Here is a 17,359-nt window from a genome sequence, read left to right as displayed (position 1 = left end):
TGCAAAACACACACAAAAATTTATTTAAATGATAATGTAGAAAACCCATGCACACACGGGGAGAACATGCAAACTCCATGCAGAAAGGCCCTTGTTCCGACCTCGGTCATGAACCTGGATCTGACCCCGGATATAATTGTATTGCTCTTAAGTACCTTGAATGGTTCTTCCTGTATAAGTGCATCCATGGCTACCACAGTCATAAGTCGTGGTCTTCCTGTCACTGGATCATCAACATGCTCCAGATACACAGTCAGGAAACCTCTCCCCCATCCTGAAAGAACTCGGCCCGTCCCTTGCTCTCCCAGGAAGTACTGGGCTCGAGATGGGAGTGCATTATCGCTCTGGGACGTCCTCAAAGAGCCCTGCTGGAGCAGCTGGGGTTGATTCAGGCCGTGCACGCCTCCATCAAGTCCGTCTTTGTCAATGTCCAGGCTCTTAGTGCGCCCAGCTTGCTCCTTTGCTCCTCTCCTGCTCTGCTCTTCTTCCTCCGCGCTCTCCACGCTTTCGGTGTTCTCCTGTTCCTCCCCCCATGGCACCACACAGGACGCGCCAAAGTCGAGGGAGAAGAGGTCGTAAAACTTGGAGCAGGAAGTGGCCAGATAGACTTTGTGTGCAAAGACGCGAGTGGTGCCACCCTGCAGGAGGAAAAGAACATCTGCACACAGTGGCAGGCAGAAAAGGGAATCGGGGCCTTCACCGTCTGTGGGAGGGGGGTCTGGGATGCCCACTATGGGGCGTGGTGGACGAGGAGGCAGGAAGGGCGCCTGGAGGAGGGGCCTCTGGACCTTTTTCAGGTGGGACTTCCAGAACTGCAAGTGCCGACGGGAAATCAGGGCGGCTCGGATGGCATTGTCGAAAACATCCTTCACTCCAAACTGGGCAACAATGCTGGTCTCATAGTAGGGAATGCCAAGTTCCTTTGCCACCTCATGGCCTCGCTCGGGAGGAAGGATGTCTGTCGGTTTAATTGGTCTGCGAGTCAGAAAGAGACGCAACAAACACGTATTGAAAAGAAAGCAAATTAGAAATGACATAAAGTGGTCTTCATCTTCATGTGCAAAAAAGCAACGGTACAAATTCTATCCAAACGTGTCCAGTGTCTCACTTGGCAAGGGGTCGTCGTGCACGGTTCACGGCATCCAGGTCGGCGTAGCGCAGATCCAGCTGGCAGCCGACCAGGATGATGGGTGTCCGCGGACAGAAGTGCTTGATCTCCGGAAACCACATGGTGCGGACGTGGCGCAGGGAGTTGGGATTGGCCAAAGAGAAACAAAGCACCACGACGTCGGATCTGCAGGGAAGGAAGGAGAGGAGAAGTCTTTGTTTCATCTGCCTCACAAAGTTGCAGAGATCACAGATACATGGGGGGGAGGGAGATGACCTCATTAGCAGAATGCAGACATGAAATATTTGATTGAATGATATGGATAGAAAAGTGGGAACAAAACACTCAGGGCCGCCCTGAGTGACCCTGAGTATGACATCCTGGTGCTGTTGAATCAGTTTCCTTTTGTAGAGAGACCAAGAGTTGGGAGGAACAGAGAGAATCAGAGCACTACTCGCGCTGCTGTAACGTGAAATAAGATCATGTATCTTTTACAAAATACAAATCATGTGGCAATCGATGCTATCATTGTGGTCCCGGCTACAAATGAATTCACACATTGACACTAAAATCAAGCAAAATCCAACCTTTGAGGTTAACGTGAAAGTGCAGCAGTTCCCCGGACATCAGCTGTGGGATTGGTCTCTAATGTGTCGTGAGGACAGTTTTATATTCATGCGTGCTCTGTAACGTGGCCACACACACAGGGCCTTTGTGTTCACACGAGAAGGATACGTGTAAAAATAAAAACGTGTTCAGCTGTTGCATGGCGTTGTTGAACCATGAACAACACCGTGGATGGTCACAGGTGGGCGGGTGCATGAGTGGGTGGATCTTTTAATGTGTGTGTGAATCTGGGCCTCTGAGTTTGTGATCTCGCTCTCACACACACAAAGAGGAAAACTGACAATAGATCAGAACACACAGACACACAAATTAATTTCCTCCACCAATGTAATGGAAGACCACCGCACTTGCAGCTGCTTCCCCCGGTGTTTGTGTTTCTGTGGCATGTTGACACATGTTTGTCTCAGTAATGTTTGACAGAGCTCTGCCTCGGCACAATAATGCTGACGGAGCAGAAATCTAAAACTCCTAAGTGTACACAACAAGATAGTTTTGACTTCAGCAACTTCTGTGCTGCATGAATCGTAATTATTAACCCGCAGATGATGGAAATATATGCATTTTCTGACATTTGTTACCTGAAATGTAACACACAACCGACACCGACTCTCTATTGATGTTTTGCCTCAGTGTAGGCATGTTCTACATACTCAACCTTTACATTTGCTAAAGTAATCTGTTGAAAGCTCCTGTGCCCAAGGCCATAATATACACTGACAAAGCATTATAGCACAGCTCTCACACACACACACACATACACAGGCCTATACACACGTACAGAATATTCCCATTAGTACTTTGTCAAGGGATCATTACTATGGCTCAGTCCATTTGAGGTCATTGACTATGTGTATGTGCATTCGCTCTTGTGGTTACATCGAAGACTTGCAAACATGGTTTGGGCCGCTCTCGTTTTCCAGCACAATGTTGTACTTGCCACCAATAATGGGAGAGATGAAGGGAAAACAGCTTTACAAAAGGTTTACGCAGGCCAGAGAAATGAGAAATGAACACTTTTTCAGCCCATTCAGTCTGTGTCTGTCTTTTAAAAGCAGCTGCACAAAGGACTATAAAGATTATGTGGCGTGTTCCCACTAGCCTCGGCACGGCACTGTTATTCATGCCAAAGCGGCTATGGTTGGACACGTTTGGTGTGGAAGAACTGGACTGGCCCGCACCGAGTCCTGACTTCAACCCCATCAAGCGCCTTTTGGGATGAACTGGAACAGAGATTGAGGGCCAGGCCTTCTCGTCCAAAACACCAGTGTCGTGTCTGCCCTCATAAATGCTCTGTGTAAATGAATGGACACAAGTTCACATAGAAAATGTTGAGGAAAGTCTTCCAAGAAGTGTGGAAGTGTGAGCAACTCCATATTAAAGTACTCTATTTGTCGTATTTATCGTAGTTGACAGAAAACTCTAATATGGGTTGGGTCAGGCATGAGCATTTGTGATGATTAGGTGGTCGCAGCAGATTTAAATTGGGCCACGGTCTTCTTAGGTGTGGGAATGGCTGGTTTACAGTGTTATGTAAGAAATGAGGCAATGTAAAGTGGCACATACACACACACACACAGAGAGACAACAGAGATGACCTCAAGTGTCTCCAGTAAAGTGTGTTCATAAAGAAATAAACCGATCCGTCCCATGCCGTCACATATATTACTCAACAACCGCGCAGCCTGGTGGGACGTCCCTAATCAGTCATTAATCCTGTCATCACTGCATCATAAAAGTTGATAATGTGCTACTAAAAGTGCAAGAACATTGTTTGCAGGTGTAACACAAGAGTGTTCTTTTCACAGCGCAGCTGACTGTTGTTAAAATATCTCGAGGGAGGCTTAAGGTCGAGTTCGGCTTTTCCCGGGCTGAGATTGTTTTCCTTCAACCTGAGCGTTCCACTCACAACAAAGCATGTGACATTCTGGGTATTGTCTGACACTGTGATGCTTTGAGTTTTGATATCAACAGAGGGCCACGCAGTGAGAGGAGGTGAGCGAGGAGGGCAAAGGCTTAGCAACGTGTCAAGGGCACAGCAGAGGATAACTGTGGGAGTAACGAGGTGATGACGGAGACATGAGGTGGAGGGGAGTGCTTGATGCTCATGAGCAAGTGGATGAGCAGAGTCACAGGAGGAGCTGTTAAGGGAAGTAGGTGGAGAGAGGGGTTGATGTCTGGGCTTGAAGGCTCCAGGGAGCAGGCGAGCGGAAAAACAGCTGAGCTGGCACTGTTGTCGTTATCAGCTGACTGCAAGGTGACAAAGCATACAGGACATGTGGACAGGCGTGCACACACACACACTCACACGCACACTCACACAAACAAGGCAGATCACAACACAAACGCACAGGCACTCAGACAATGGGGGGGGGGGGGAACTGAACCGCAAACAACTTACAAAGGCAAAAATACACATTATATCACAGAAGGAAATGAGCACGCGCTGTGTTATTTGTCAACACGCCCTTGACGAAACTCAGTGCCAATTGTGCATGCGTGTGTTTGTGGATGCATGTGACGTGTCTTATGAGAGTAAATGAAGAAAGAGTCGATTAAAACAAAGGAATAAAATGGCAACAGGAAGACGTTTTCAGGGATAATACGCTCACACGCCACTTAATTTGGTACTCGTTCAAATATCCATTCGGCCAACCACATGGCAACAATGTAATGTGTATTAATGTATAAGCAAATAGACATGCAGACGTTCAGACCGAGCAACAGAACGGTGATTTAAGTAACTTTGATCGTGGTGTTTTCATGCACAACCGTCTCTAGTGTTTACAGAGAACGGTCCAAAAATGAGAAAATATCCAGTAAGTGGCAAACGTGCCTTGTTGATACCAGAGTAAATTTTATTACTAAAACTGCTAAGTGACAACAAATGTCTCAGAATTAAAAAAAAAAAAAAATACATATACAAAATGAGTGTCCTGGGATAATTATGCACGTTACTGTCATTGGTCAAGTTTGGTCATTTCCTAAATTTTGCATTGCAAGTTAATAAGTGCTTTTGCATTCAGGTCAGTCAATGAGCTTTGAGAGAAAGAGGATAGAGCTATGATCCAATCATGTCAGGGCCAGAGTTCAGCTCAAAAAAAAGCATGGCAGGTGGATTGCATAAACAAAACTTTTGGACAAGTAAATGTTACGTGTGTGTGTGTGTGTGACAGATTAGTTCCATTCTGGTTACACTATAAATTAGATTCTCCTGAACTTGCCAACAATAACTTAGGTTTCATGTTACCCCCGAAGAAATTGTGTTAATTCCTTACAAATTGTGCAGCCAAGACTTAACAATCACTTGGCTGAACCAGCTGTGAAGAGGGAATGTGTTACGAAGGTTAGTTAATACTGTGGTCAACCAGCAACTGTTTTATTAGGTCAGTAACTAGGTTTCTGGCTGCCAGGCGGCCTCTGTGTGTGTGTGTGTGTGTGTGTGTGTGTGTCTCTGTATGTGTGTGTGTGTGTGGGTGTGTGTGTGTGTGTTCAGGTACTCACCTGCCGTAGGCAAATCGTCTGTCTTTGTGATGATCCCCAAATGTGTCCCACAGCCTCAGGGACACGCTGACCTCATCCACTACATCACGAGATCTCTCTAAAACCTGCGACACAGACACACGTCCTTGGAATCAGCATCAGACTCTGATTTTTATCCAGAGTTCTGAAGCTTTTAATTCATGTGTTTTAATAAAAAATAAATTATAATGATACAGCCTGGAAGCACCTCAGACTGAAGTAATTACCCCCCATCGTCTAACAGAGGGCGCTATGAGTGCAGTGAGGGCCTTAGATCCAACTTTTAGCACACAAATAATAGTAAGCAGGAAGGAAACGGATGAGGATCACGTTTAAGCTGCAACTAATTACTTTCATAATCTATTAATTTGCATTTTATTTTCTCAATTAATCGAGCATTTGTTTGGTCCATAAAGTGTCAGAAAATGATTGGTGTTTCTCAGACGTCAAAATGATGATGTTTTCAGATGTTTTGTCCACAAATTTCTCCAGAATTTCTCCAGAATTTCTCCAGAAATCATTCAGAAAAGTCTTGTTTTAATTATGAAAAAAAAGCTGTAATAGTCAGAGTAATAACAAATAATGCTGTCATGTGTGCAGTGGGAGATTTATCTGAAAATCTTCGAAGGAAAAGTCATGCAATAATGATTTGACCGCGAGTTTTGGAAAAAGTAATGGCCCTAGTGGCTTTGGTGGAATTGAAGGATTATAACCACTAAAAAAAAAAAAAAGGATAATTAACAACAAACTATAAACTGAATAACAAACAACAACAAAAGCCTCAGTATTATCTTTTAAAGGTGAGTCCAAGTTTGTCTTGAAGTGGCTCTTTCCACACTCTGTATGTGTGTGTGTGTGTGTGTGTGTGTGTGTGTGTGTGTGTGTGTGTGCCCACCTCCTGGCATACACGGTACTGGTCGATGGCCCAGACGGTTGGCACGTGGGTGGCAAGCAGCTGATACTGTGTGAGGGTGGCATTGCAGGCCCGGGCACAGATGAGCCTGGTCTTGCCTACAGCGTTATCCCCAACCACCACACATTTAATGGTTTCCACATTGGGCCGCTCATAGTCTGTGTCTATATCCATGGAGAGGGCCCTGGAGAGGAGGAGGAGGAGGGAAAAGGAGAGGGGGGGAGAGGGAGAGAGAGGATGAAAAGAGGTTAATTTAATATTTATGGGAAATTAAAATGGCATTGATAAAGCGTCCTGTGAGACAACAACAGCACAAAAGCGACGGGCATTCGGCACAGCGGCGTCTATCTGTACCCACTTCCAGGCTTTGTTAAGTTAGCTGTAATGACCGGTGTTCAGGGGCTTCGGACGAACTTCTCAATAAAACACATGGTTCACAGGCAGTGTAGAGCTATTTCTGTAGCTGCACACACACACACACACACACACACACACATAGAAGAGAAGAGAAAAGGACAGTGAGCTCAAGGCTAGTCTCTTGTCTTTCTTTTGTCCTGATCTGCTCCACATCATCTATGCTTCAGAAAGCAATCACGTCGGGTGGTCGACTACATTTACTTCAGGTTTTCACAGCTGCAGCAAAAAAATGTTTGACCACCTGTCTAAGAGAGAGAGAGAGAGAGAGAGAGAGAGCGCGACAGGGTTAACAGCAGCACAACACGCAGGTGGTTATGAACACAGCCTCAAGTGACTTCTGCTTTTAAAAAACCACACATCCCTGTAAAAAAGCTTAGCAGAATCCCCCTGTCCACAGACACGTCGGACATGTCAAAAAACACACGTTAGTATATGGAAAAAATAAAAATAAATGCCGACGCAATCTGCAGAATTACATAACCAAACCTCTCGCACACACAGCTCGACCTGTAGTCCATTCATCAGCCCGTCTGTCCTTGTAACTTGTTCAAAGCAGCAGCCACGAGATCCCAAAAATAGACTTTCTGAAACATTCATTAGATCCTTCCGCTTGTTATTCCACTGACGTGGATGCCGGCGTGGCAGTGACAGACACCAGGGGCTATAAATGGCATCCATTCATTGGACACAAGAGACGTGTGTGTGCATCCATACTCTCCATCCTCACTCACCTGCAGCCTGTGTGTTCAATGCTACTACACCATCCCAAGAGACACACACAGAATTCCCAAAGAATTCCCAGGTAGTAGCTACAGCACGAGGAGCCTACCTTTGTCTTTCTGAGTCGAGCCTGTCTCAGACCACATGGAACAGAAAGTGTCTTTCAGAGTTATAAATACTCCTTTTTTTTTTTTGCCCTTGCCCCCAATCTGGCTGTGACGCCTTAGGAGACTTGCACCACAAGTAAAGAGGAGCGAGAGAGAGATAGAAGAAGCAATAAAATGAGACCACAACCTATTTGACTAATGGTTACGGGCAGCTGGTGAAGCAGTAAAGTGGAAAAAAAAAAAAAGGGGCCGAGTGTGAAGCCTGAGCTAACGCACTGCAATATGTGCCAAAGGACATGAGAGCAGGAAGAGACTAAAAAAGAAAAGGAAAAAAAAAAAAAAGGACACAGACTGACAGATTAAGGGAGAGAGAGAGCGGATGTGTAGTTGTTTTAATTTCCAGCATTTCCAATGTAGGAGTGGATAAGCAAAAGGGGATTGCGATGGACAAGGCAGGGAGGGGATTATTAGAGTCTTAGAGAGACACAGAGGGACTGACAGCCCCAGCGTTAGAATCAGCCGGTGATGCTCCGGGGATCAAAAACACTGTGTGGTTCTGGAGATGAATACAGTAAAGTAAAGTTTGAAATCTTCTACTGGAAGAAAGAGAATGATGTGTGAGTGTAAAGCACCTAGTAATAAGCTTAAGGGCAGCCTGTGAGGCATGGAATGATGCAAGCAGTGATGGAACCATAGACCATGTAGAAAAAGTCGACTTAGTTTTCCAGGTCTGTAAAAGGACGCCAGTGCGGAAGTTAAGAAATATTTTTAAAAAGCCACCAGGGGGCGTCTGCTGGTTGCAAAAAAAGTGGTCCGTGGGAAAAGAAGCCGACTTCTCACTTGTTTTGCGAGGGAACTGTGCTTCGTATATTGTTATCTTATATTTATTTATATATATATATATATATATATATATATATATATATATATAATATATATATAAATATATATATATATATATATTATTATTATTATTATTATTTTATATATATATATATATATATATATATATATATTATTATATATATAAGTTATTGCAAGGGAACGGAAAATAAACAATAATGTCAGGCACATAGGAGTGGACATCAGTGTGGTGGAGCCTTGTTTGCAAAACGTCAACATGGCCGCACACAGGATGTGATGCAAATTTTATTTTGAAATTGTATTTAAATTTTATAATAAACTTTTCTTTTTGGTATTGGAAAACTGAGCCAGAGGAGAACAAGGAACAAAGGCGGTGGAGACCATGAGAGCAGAGCAGCGCGGCGCGGCTCAGACGAGCGGAAAGACAAGCTGTAAAGCTCAGGTTTCATTTTTAGCCAAACGACCTACACTGAACTGTACACAGGTGTCTAGACTTCATCTGCCGGCCCAGTGTCATCTTCTCAGCAAAGCAGCAAAGCAGGCCATTAGCACTGTGTGTGTGTGTGTGTGTGTGTGTGTGTGCGTGTGTGTGCTAATCTTTGACTCCTGTTATGTGACATAATGATGGGTTCTGGTGACACCACCATGATCGGAACACTGTGACAGGAGTTCAAATACCCACTAAACCCACTAACCCCGACCTTCCGGTTTACCCTGGAAAGTCATGGACTGAGCAAGTGTGTGTGTGTGTGTGTGTGTCAGTTGCAGGAGAAGCAGACAGACAAAAGAACTCATGCATAATTTGAACAGCGTGTGTGTCTCAGTGTGACTTTGCTTTAAGGCCGGGAGGGTTTATAAGGAGATGGCTTACAGCTTCCTGTCACTGCAGAGCTTCGTTTTATACACACACACACCTTTTCAAATTCTTTTATTTATCTTTGTCTGTCTGTTTTGTGGCAACTCACTGACAAATTCCCTCGCTCTCTTCCACGCTCACGTTCTGTTCTGTACTCCTTTTCCGAACATAATAATGCCTTACAGGTCACGGCATCTTTTGAACTCTCTCCCACTGTTTCCCCTGCACTGAACATCATGCACTCTCTAACCCTGTTTTCATAGTCATTTATACACGTTACTGGATGGCAGTCATAAGAGAGGAAGTCAGCAGACAACCCTCCCACACCCAGTTTACTAACCCTCCTCTCTATTATGTAATACCTCTACCAATTCACTGGCAGTCACCGCTCATCCCAACAAGCCTCCATCGCCTCCATCTGCCTTTTTTTTTTTTTTATCTTCTTCTTCTGTTTGGCTCCGTGGATGACGTATAGGCCTCAGACTCACTCACACACACACGCGCACGCACGTCTGCACGTACTTCACTTGCTTCACCCACTGCAGATGGTACTGGTGTTAATGCACAGCCCTTGGCAGACGATGATATGATCACATCTATACCAATTTAATAAGTGGGTCTTTGGGAGCGGCGGATCGGCGCTCATTAGAAGAGCTTCCCCTTGTTTTCTTCCTGTCTTAACTTTCTCTCCTAAAACAGTGGTTCTTCAAACTTTTATAGCTATACGGACATTTCACCAGAGGCAGATTTATTCCCAATAAGATAACTTGCTCTCTCATCATCCTCCTCCACTCTAATTATTATTATTATTTTGTGATTTCTTTCATTTTCTACGTCAAAATCCCTCAGCTCCACTCCGACCACAGTAAAACAGTATTTCGGATTTTCCTCCACAGAACCACACGTGCCACTCCAAATATAGGCTTGACTTGTGTTTCTCACCGAAACTCTCTATGCGTAACACTCGCACGCGTACGGCATCAAACGCGACTGCAAGCTCGATTACCCTCGTGTACCTTCCACTACAACAGCCTGACACTGAGGCCAGAACATTCAAGTCAGTCACCCATGCTGGCTTATACTCTTCCATGTGGGTCAGCGCTGCTGCTCCATGTTATCACAAAGGCTGTTGACACAGTCAAAGTGCCGGGCGTCGTGCCTGACCAGGACAATAAGTAGCTCTGTTCTAGATCCAGCTGGAGGTATTACTGTACATAACATTACAGCCCCCCCCCCATCACTCATTCATTAACAGTGTTTTAGTGATAACTCTACATCACCGTCAGGGTCAGTTTGACCATGATATGGACGGAGGATTGTGTGCAGTTGGTTTTTGGTTCTTCCACACAAGGATGAGTCACAATTGCCGGGTTCCCATTAATAGACTCATGGTTCCTGGAAGAAGAAAAAGTTTTGGCCAAAGCACAAAATATTGCACAATATGGACGAGAAGAGTGCCAAACTGTTTACACAACTACATCCTGCAGATATGACGACTGACTGATGACTAAAAACGATAATATGGTCAGATAACAAAAATCTGCAGCTTCGCCCACGACAAGAACCTTGTGATGTCATAGCTTCAAGGCGAGCACTGCAGTGTGTGTGTGCGTGTGCGTGTGTGTGTGTGTGTGTGTTGCCAGACGGCATAGAACATCCAACTGTGATGCTACCTCACTTGGCATATTTGTCCATTAAGAACCAGCCTGGCAGAGAGGAGATTACTTTACTTACCAGCAGGGGGCAGTAGGTTATACACAGGATATCTGTGAACAAACGATTAATCAATCGTCTTTTTTAGTTTTAATAATTAAAACAAGTTTTGTGACTTTTCAGCTTCTTAAATGTGAAATTTTTTTTGGTTTATTTGCTCCATATAACAAAAGAAATCATTAAAACGGATGCATTTTGGTTTGTGTATAATGCAAGACATTTGAAAACGTCATCCTTTTACCTTTACAAGTACTCGATTGAGAAAATAATTGACAGATGAACTGATTATGAATATAATCATTAGTTGCAGCCCTACAGATCTTTACTAACTTTGTGAGACTTTGTTGTGATGTACTATCTTTTAAAACACTTCAATAATGTTTGGATAAACATTTTTAAGCCAATATAATAGAAACGTTTGTTTATGTTGTCAGTGTCACTCGGTATTAAGAGACTTTGTTCTCTATGTGGTGAATAAATAGAGAAACCTGCGTTTTTGACTTTCCACAATAAATAAATCATTATATATATATACACACACACACACACACACACACACACACATATATATAAGTCATAAACAATGTATTCTTCTCAGGCAAAATAGCTACAACAGCTGCTGAACAATACACAGAATAACGAGTCTTGCATCTGCTCTAAAATACATTTTAAAAGTATTTCTTTACTTTCAGTTACGTTAAAGGGGGTAAAAGCCTGGGAATAATACCGGCGCAGTATGAGTATCAGAGCCATCCCTGGTCTATTGTCACCAGTTTTGACGCGATTGTTGTTTCCACTGAATCATCTTGTAGCATCAATGAAACTGCACCTCGTGTGTGCTCCCACTCCTCCTCCTCCTCCCTCCATCCCTCATCCCTCCTCCTCCCCCAGCAGCCATTCATAAGCACCTGGTCCATTCACGTCTCTTGAAAAACCGATTCACAAAAAAAAACGACAGTCCTAAAATGTGTTATGTCAAGCCATCATCATGTCTGTGGAAATGAGACACAGAGTAGACTCAGACATGAATTCAGCCCCTGCACATCCCAAAAAAAAAAAGGATGCGCTCTGATATAGTCTTGCGTAATGTGCCAAGCCCATCCATCCCTCCATCCATGATCCATGCACTGCACTGGCACGCTGGCTCACTAATCTCCCATTGTACCAGCCTACACAGGAATAAGCATGTCACACACGTGGGGGTATAGTCCCAGACATACATATTTAATCTGTAAAGAGGAGATTAAAAACGCTGTTGCTGCAGATGATGATGATGATGCTGATTCCAGGGTGTTTTTGTCAACTGTGTTTCCTCTGTGCACAGAAACAAGTGAATGGGGAACATGTGACCTAGTATTTCTGCAGTGTTTTTCTTACCTTCCGACAGTTCCGGAGTTGACCCACATGCCACTGTGCTCGTGGTTCAGCCGGTCACTCGAACCGGACAAAAGACGCGCGCGCAGAACGTGGTCGCCGTCTTTTATGTCAGTCAGACAGCAGAAAACACACACACACACGCACACAAAGAGGCAACAGTGGACGTAGCGCGTGCAGGAGAGGACAGGCGCTCCTTCCCTTGTCACATCCTCCTCGTCCTCCTCTGATCCTTTCTTTTATCTTCCAAACACCCCACCACCGCCGACGCACAGAGTTAACGCCGTGTCGCTGTGACTGACGCCTTTAATCCGCTGGAATGTTGCACAAAACTCGCCTCAAAGATCTGAGGTGGAACGAGCCTCCGCCTCCTCCTCCTCGGTTGTTTTGTTTCCCCAGCTGATTTCATCAGAGACACGCCCCCTTCCCTCCGCCCCGCCGCGGCTGCGCGTCACAGCGCAAGTCGCCCAACTGCTTCTGTGCTGCGTTCAGGTACAGTCCCAAAAAAAACAAAAAAAAAAACATCAACAGACGCTATAAATAGCCCGCAGCAGACACGTGCAACACGTCCCGTTAGCTTTCTATGACTGGAGGGCGTGGAAGAAAGAAATGATCACTTTCTGTTTCGACTTTTCCACTTTTATTCATTCATTCAGTATTTATCCTTCTGTTGTTGTTGTTTTTTTACCCTGCTCATCTTTTCATATCAATCTCCTAAAGCAGTGGTGAGCAATTGGTGGCCCGTGGGCCAAAACTGGCCCGCCAGCATCAGTATCTGGCCCGGCAGATAATCTCACAAATCTGATCTTAAATTACAACAACAACTTTCATATCAAGTTCAGAGCTTTTATCCTGGAAAAAAAATAGAATTGATAGCTAAACTAGAGGTGTCCAACTCAGCTTTAGCTCAGTGGCTACATGCAGCACAATTAGCCTGAAATTTCTTGAGAAAAATAAGTGAAATTTCAACAATATTATGCCTAATATTATTAAGCCCATTTACAGGTATCTGTAACTGAAAAATATCATATTTCACATCATGATTAGATTCTAATCATAATGTGATTAGGAATTATCAGAAATCATAAATGCTGTTCTATTGTATACATACATATATATGTATATATATATATATATATATATATATATGTATATATATATATATATATACATGTTATTGCTTTTTTGTTTAGTTATTTGTATTAGTTGTTAGGGTTAACTCACTCTTATCCACCTCTTCTCACGTTTATTTGTGTATACTGTGTCTCTATTTTGTACAGTGTACACTGCTTTATACATGTATATATCATATATTTTGCTACTATCAATTCTTATTTATTCTAAATTACATTTCCTTGGTTGCTCTCTGTTGTGCTGCTGGAGGTAATCTCCCGTACGAGGGATCAGTAAAAGTATCTCTCTTATCTGATGTGACCTACTTATTTTTTCCATCTCATTTTTTGAATGAATTTATTTTATCACCTGGACGTGTTATTCCATTTGATTTTTATTGACTTTTATCCGTCTATTTTAGCTCAGGTCTGATTCCTTTCTTTCTTTCTTTCTTTCTTGTTATTCATGACTCTGTGTGCAGACAGTTGCACTTTGAGTTCCTGACAACAGAGCGTTGCCATAGTCGGCTAACGTCTCACGAGATCTCAGTGCGTGCATAACATTAAGTGGCTGTGTGTCCTTGTTATTGACTCTTGGCGTCATTAAACATGAAGTTGAGCATACAGGTAAATATCACGACTCCCAGTCAGAGAATCTACACTCATGTACAAACTGATGAACTATCATTTCCTCAGCTCCCTTTTTTGTGTAATTTCCATTCCCAGTGACCTTCCCTCTAACCTCCGCTGCATGAATTGAAAGTAATTATCTCTGTGTTTTTAAGTGAAGCAACTTGAGTGCAGTTTTGTGCGCGTGACACACTTTGAGCCTCATGTGTGAATGTTTTACTGTTCTCTCATTTTTAGTTTTGCTGCACTGTTTGAGTCACTTAACCACTATTTTACCGCAGCTGTTTCCCCCACCGAAAGCTGCTTAACACTGTGCACAGCAGGTGTTATTACTGAAGAGATGTTTGATTGTAGATTTGAGGAGGTGTATTTAAAATCTCTTCAAAGATAAGGACCGAAGACCTGCACATACGTATGTGGTAGCCTAGTTGTCATCCTGTTGACTCACAGCATCCTGCAGCCTTTGTCCACCTCAGTGCAGATTGTTCACTCTTCAATTCAATTATTTTTACCAAGAGAGAACAACATATTTATATTGATTTATAAATATCTACATATACACGTAATAGACGCTAAATATAAATAATTGTATCCGTCTTCGTGCAGGTCGTACCTATCAAAAATTGAATTGACATCAATAATGCAATAGTGTATTTAATACTCATTGGCAATGGAGATCATTTTTCTTCTATGGTTATTTCTGGGTGTTCAAGCATAGCAACTAGCTGCCACATAGCAACACTTGCGAAACCGCTTGCTACAAAAAAGGAAATACAGCAGCCAAGAGAAAGGAGAAAAAAAAAAAGGGCCATATCATGGATTGGTGTGGTGGAAAATGCTCGACATTCTTCTCTTACATACTTTTTTCCAAGATCTCAGTGTCTGGGAATTCATTTCAGGAATGTTAAGCTGCACCAGAGAAGAAAAACGAAATGCCATCATACCTCTCTGTTCTGCCCACAAAGCTATTTTAACGTGTGAACTCAAGTTGCTTTGGAAATCCTGCTGTCTTTAATTGAAGACTTTGCCCAGACATGTTTTGTAGATATTTCTAATAACTCCACATACTTTTCATAAGAGCTAAGGCTGCAGTTTGAGATCAGAGGTGAAAGTGGCATTAGATTACATTTTATCTGAGCACTTTTCACTTGGAACAGTGTTTGTTGAATGTGGGACTTGTGTGATCTGCAACTTTCCCCCCCTGTGACTGTGGAAGACGGAAGACAGACATCTGCTGGTTGAACCTGGTACTGCGACACCAGAGATTGTGAGCCAGGCCTTCATGTCCAACATCAGTGCCTGACATCATAAATGCATGTAAAATTCACATAGAAACACTCCAAAATCTTGAGTAAAGTCTGTTATAACTGCTGTATGTCACTTTTACTGAAGGAGGAAAATCCTGTAGACCCGTGCTGTAAGCTCTTGACCATAAAACGCAAAATCCCACATTCATTGTAGCCAAACTCCAACACCACAATTAAGGGAGCAAAAGATCGACGTGCAACTTGTGGAGATGTGTGTTTTACGTGTGTGTGTGTGTGTTTTTTTTTCTCCTGTTGTCTTAAAAGGCCCTGAGAAAACACTGGCCCATGACCTGGCTGGCATGGCCAGAATGTAACAGCATGAGAGATGGGTTGGAATGCTGCTGGAGAAAGCAGGGGCTCAATCAACAGCACTGGCACTGAGAGCGGCTTAGAAATGTGGAGAGGTCGCCCCCTTTGTGGGAGAGGTGGACTTGTGAGAGAACTCTCAAGAAGCAGAGGCTGAAGGGATGTGTGGCCTTTCCAGCTGCATTAGTACAAAAAAAGACTGTGTGGCTTTGTTTTACAGGCTCTATCCCTCTTTCATTAACTGTGTGGGAAGTTCACTCCCATCGTTTTTACACTGAAGTTAGGAGAAAGAGCTGGAGCATTCTTTGGCAAGGCCGCGTCACTAAGGAGCGCCCTGCTGGCTGGACATACAGTACTTTTAAAGCTGCAGTGCATAGCCTTTGGTGGTTTTTGTTGTTGTTTATGTTGTTATTCTGCCTCTGTCAGGCAATTCTATCAGAGCTGACTGAGGCCGTGTTTTTGTGGATACATCAGCAGCACCGGAGCAGACTGGGGGAATTTTTTCCCATGTGTTTTCAGTCACACTCCAACCCGTTTGCAGGCGTATAACTTTACTAGCGCAGCGTTGCTGTTGCCTCCGTCCATCTTAACATGAATCGTGTCGCTTCCTGTGTGCAAGAGCAGTGTCGCCCGGTGACGCTGGGCTTGTGTGGACACATTTGACAATAGTCTGGATGTAAAAGACTTTTGTTTCTATTTAAAAATGTGTATTTAGTTGCAGATAATAAAAAAAGAGATTTCTATGTTCATGTAAACCATCTTCATCTGGCTTTCATCACACATTTCCAGTTTGTAAATGTTACACCTGTTCACCTGTGCGCAGATGGATTGATTTCAAATGACAGCATGAGTTTATTTAAAATGTATATCAAAAATAATATCCAGATATTTTTGGGGGGATTTTGATGCTAAAGGTAATTCGTCGATATCCTTTAAAAATGTGATTTTAATGGTCATCTAATATAATGAGTAATAATGAGTCATTAACTGACACAATGTTTGCGGGAAACTTTCATTTTCATTTCATTTGCATTCAAGTAAAAATTCAAATGTTTTATCAGTGAACTACAGTGTAGAAACATTGGACTGAATCCCGCTCACCACTGCAGCAACGAGGGCTGCTGCCGTGTGCAGTTTTAGCGCACGTTTCGTCGCTTTTTGCAAAGTCGCTCTAATACTTGATGATCACGGTATTATCTTAGACGGTATATCTCGTTCCCCTCCCGTCCACTCCTGCGCTGACCCTGTTCTCACCCCTACAGCTCGCCCGGATATCCAGCAGGCCCACACACACACCCCGCCCCCTAGCACTGCACTGGAACCGGTCTAAAGCTGTCAAAACACCCAGCTTCTCACACTCCACACGTCCACCGAGAGTTTGCCTCAAACACACTAACAAAGGGGCGAGGAGACACACACACAAACACACACACACACACACACACACACACTCAATGAAAAAACAGTCTATGTAGAACCTTGTACGCGGACACAAGTAGGTCAGATCTGTTGGTGGGTCCTCCAAATAGTCCCCTGTCACTGTGGGACTGATAACAGTATCAGAGATTAAATTCTTCCTTCACACCTGACACACACACACATACACACACACTGTGTTTACCCCGCACACACATGCAGATCAACAACATGAAGTTCTTAAACTGTTTGACAGGGAACCTTTGACACAAATTTTCATTCCTCATTCCGCGTAACACCAGTTTCATCCTCTGGGAGCAATACTCGGAGGTCAAATGTCAACAAGCAACTGTGGAAACCAAACAAATGC

The 17,359-nt window shown here is 43.6% G+C and overlaps 1 protein-coding gene across 5 annotated transcripts in view; it reads right to left on the bottom strand.

The window, feature by feature from the left end:
- rhobtb4 (Rho related BTB domain containing 4) overlaps positions 1-17,359 on the bottom strand; it is a 37,761-nt gene that overhangs the window by 7,002 nt on the left and 13,400 nt on the right. For 4 of the 5 annotated variants that reach the window (XM_058635970.1, XM_058635967.1, XM_058635968.1 and 1 more), the window contains 4 exons: positions 6,150-6,351; positions 5,237-5,340; positions 1,109-1,294; positions 156-975 (listed from right to left, as the gene is read on the bottom strand). In XM_058635970.1, the coding sequence (XP_058491953.1) occupies positions 156-975; positions 1,109-1,294; positions 5,237-5,340; positions 6,150-6,341 (1,302 nt within the window). In that variant the 5' untranslated portion in view covers positions 6,342-6,351. Of the gene's footprint in view, positions 1-155; positions 976-1,108; positions 1,295-5,236; positions 5,341-6,149; positions 6,352-12,221; positions 12,600-17,359 lie in introns of those variants that run through there. The other variant, XM_058635966.1, reaches the window with a different exon arrangement.

This window comes from Solea solea, chromosome 8 (genome assembly GCF_958295425.1).
Source record: "Solea solea chromosome 8, fSolSol10.1, whole genome shotgun sequence".
Taxonomy (NCBI): Eukaryota; Metazoa; Chordata; class Actinopteri; order Pleuronectiformes; family Soleidae; genus Solea; species Solea solea.
This window is presented reverse-complemented; position numbering and strand designations above follow the sequence as displayed.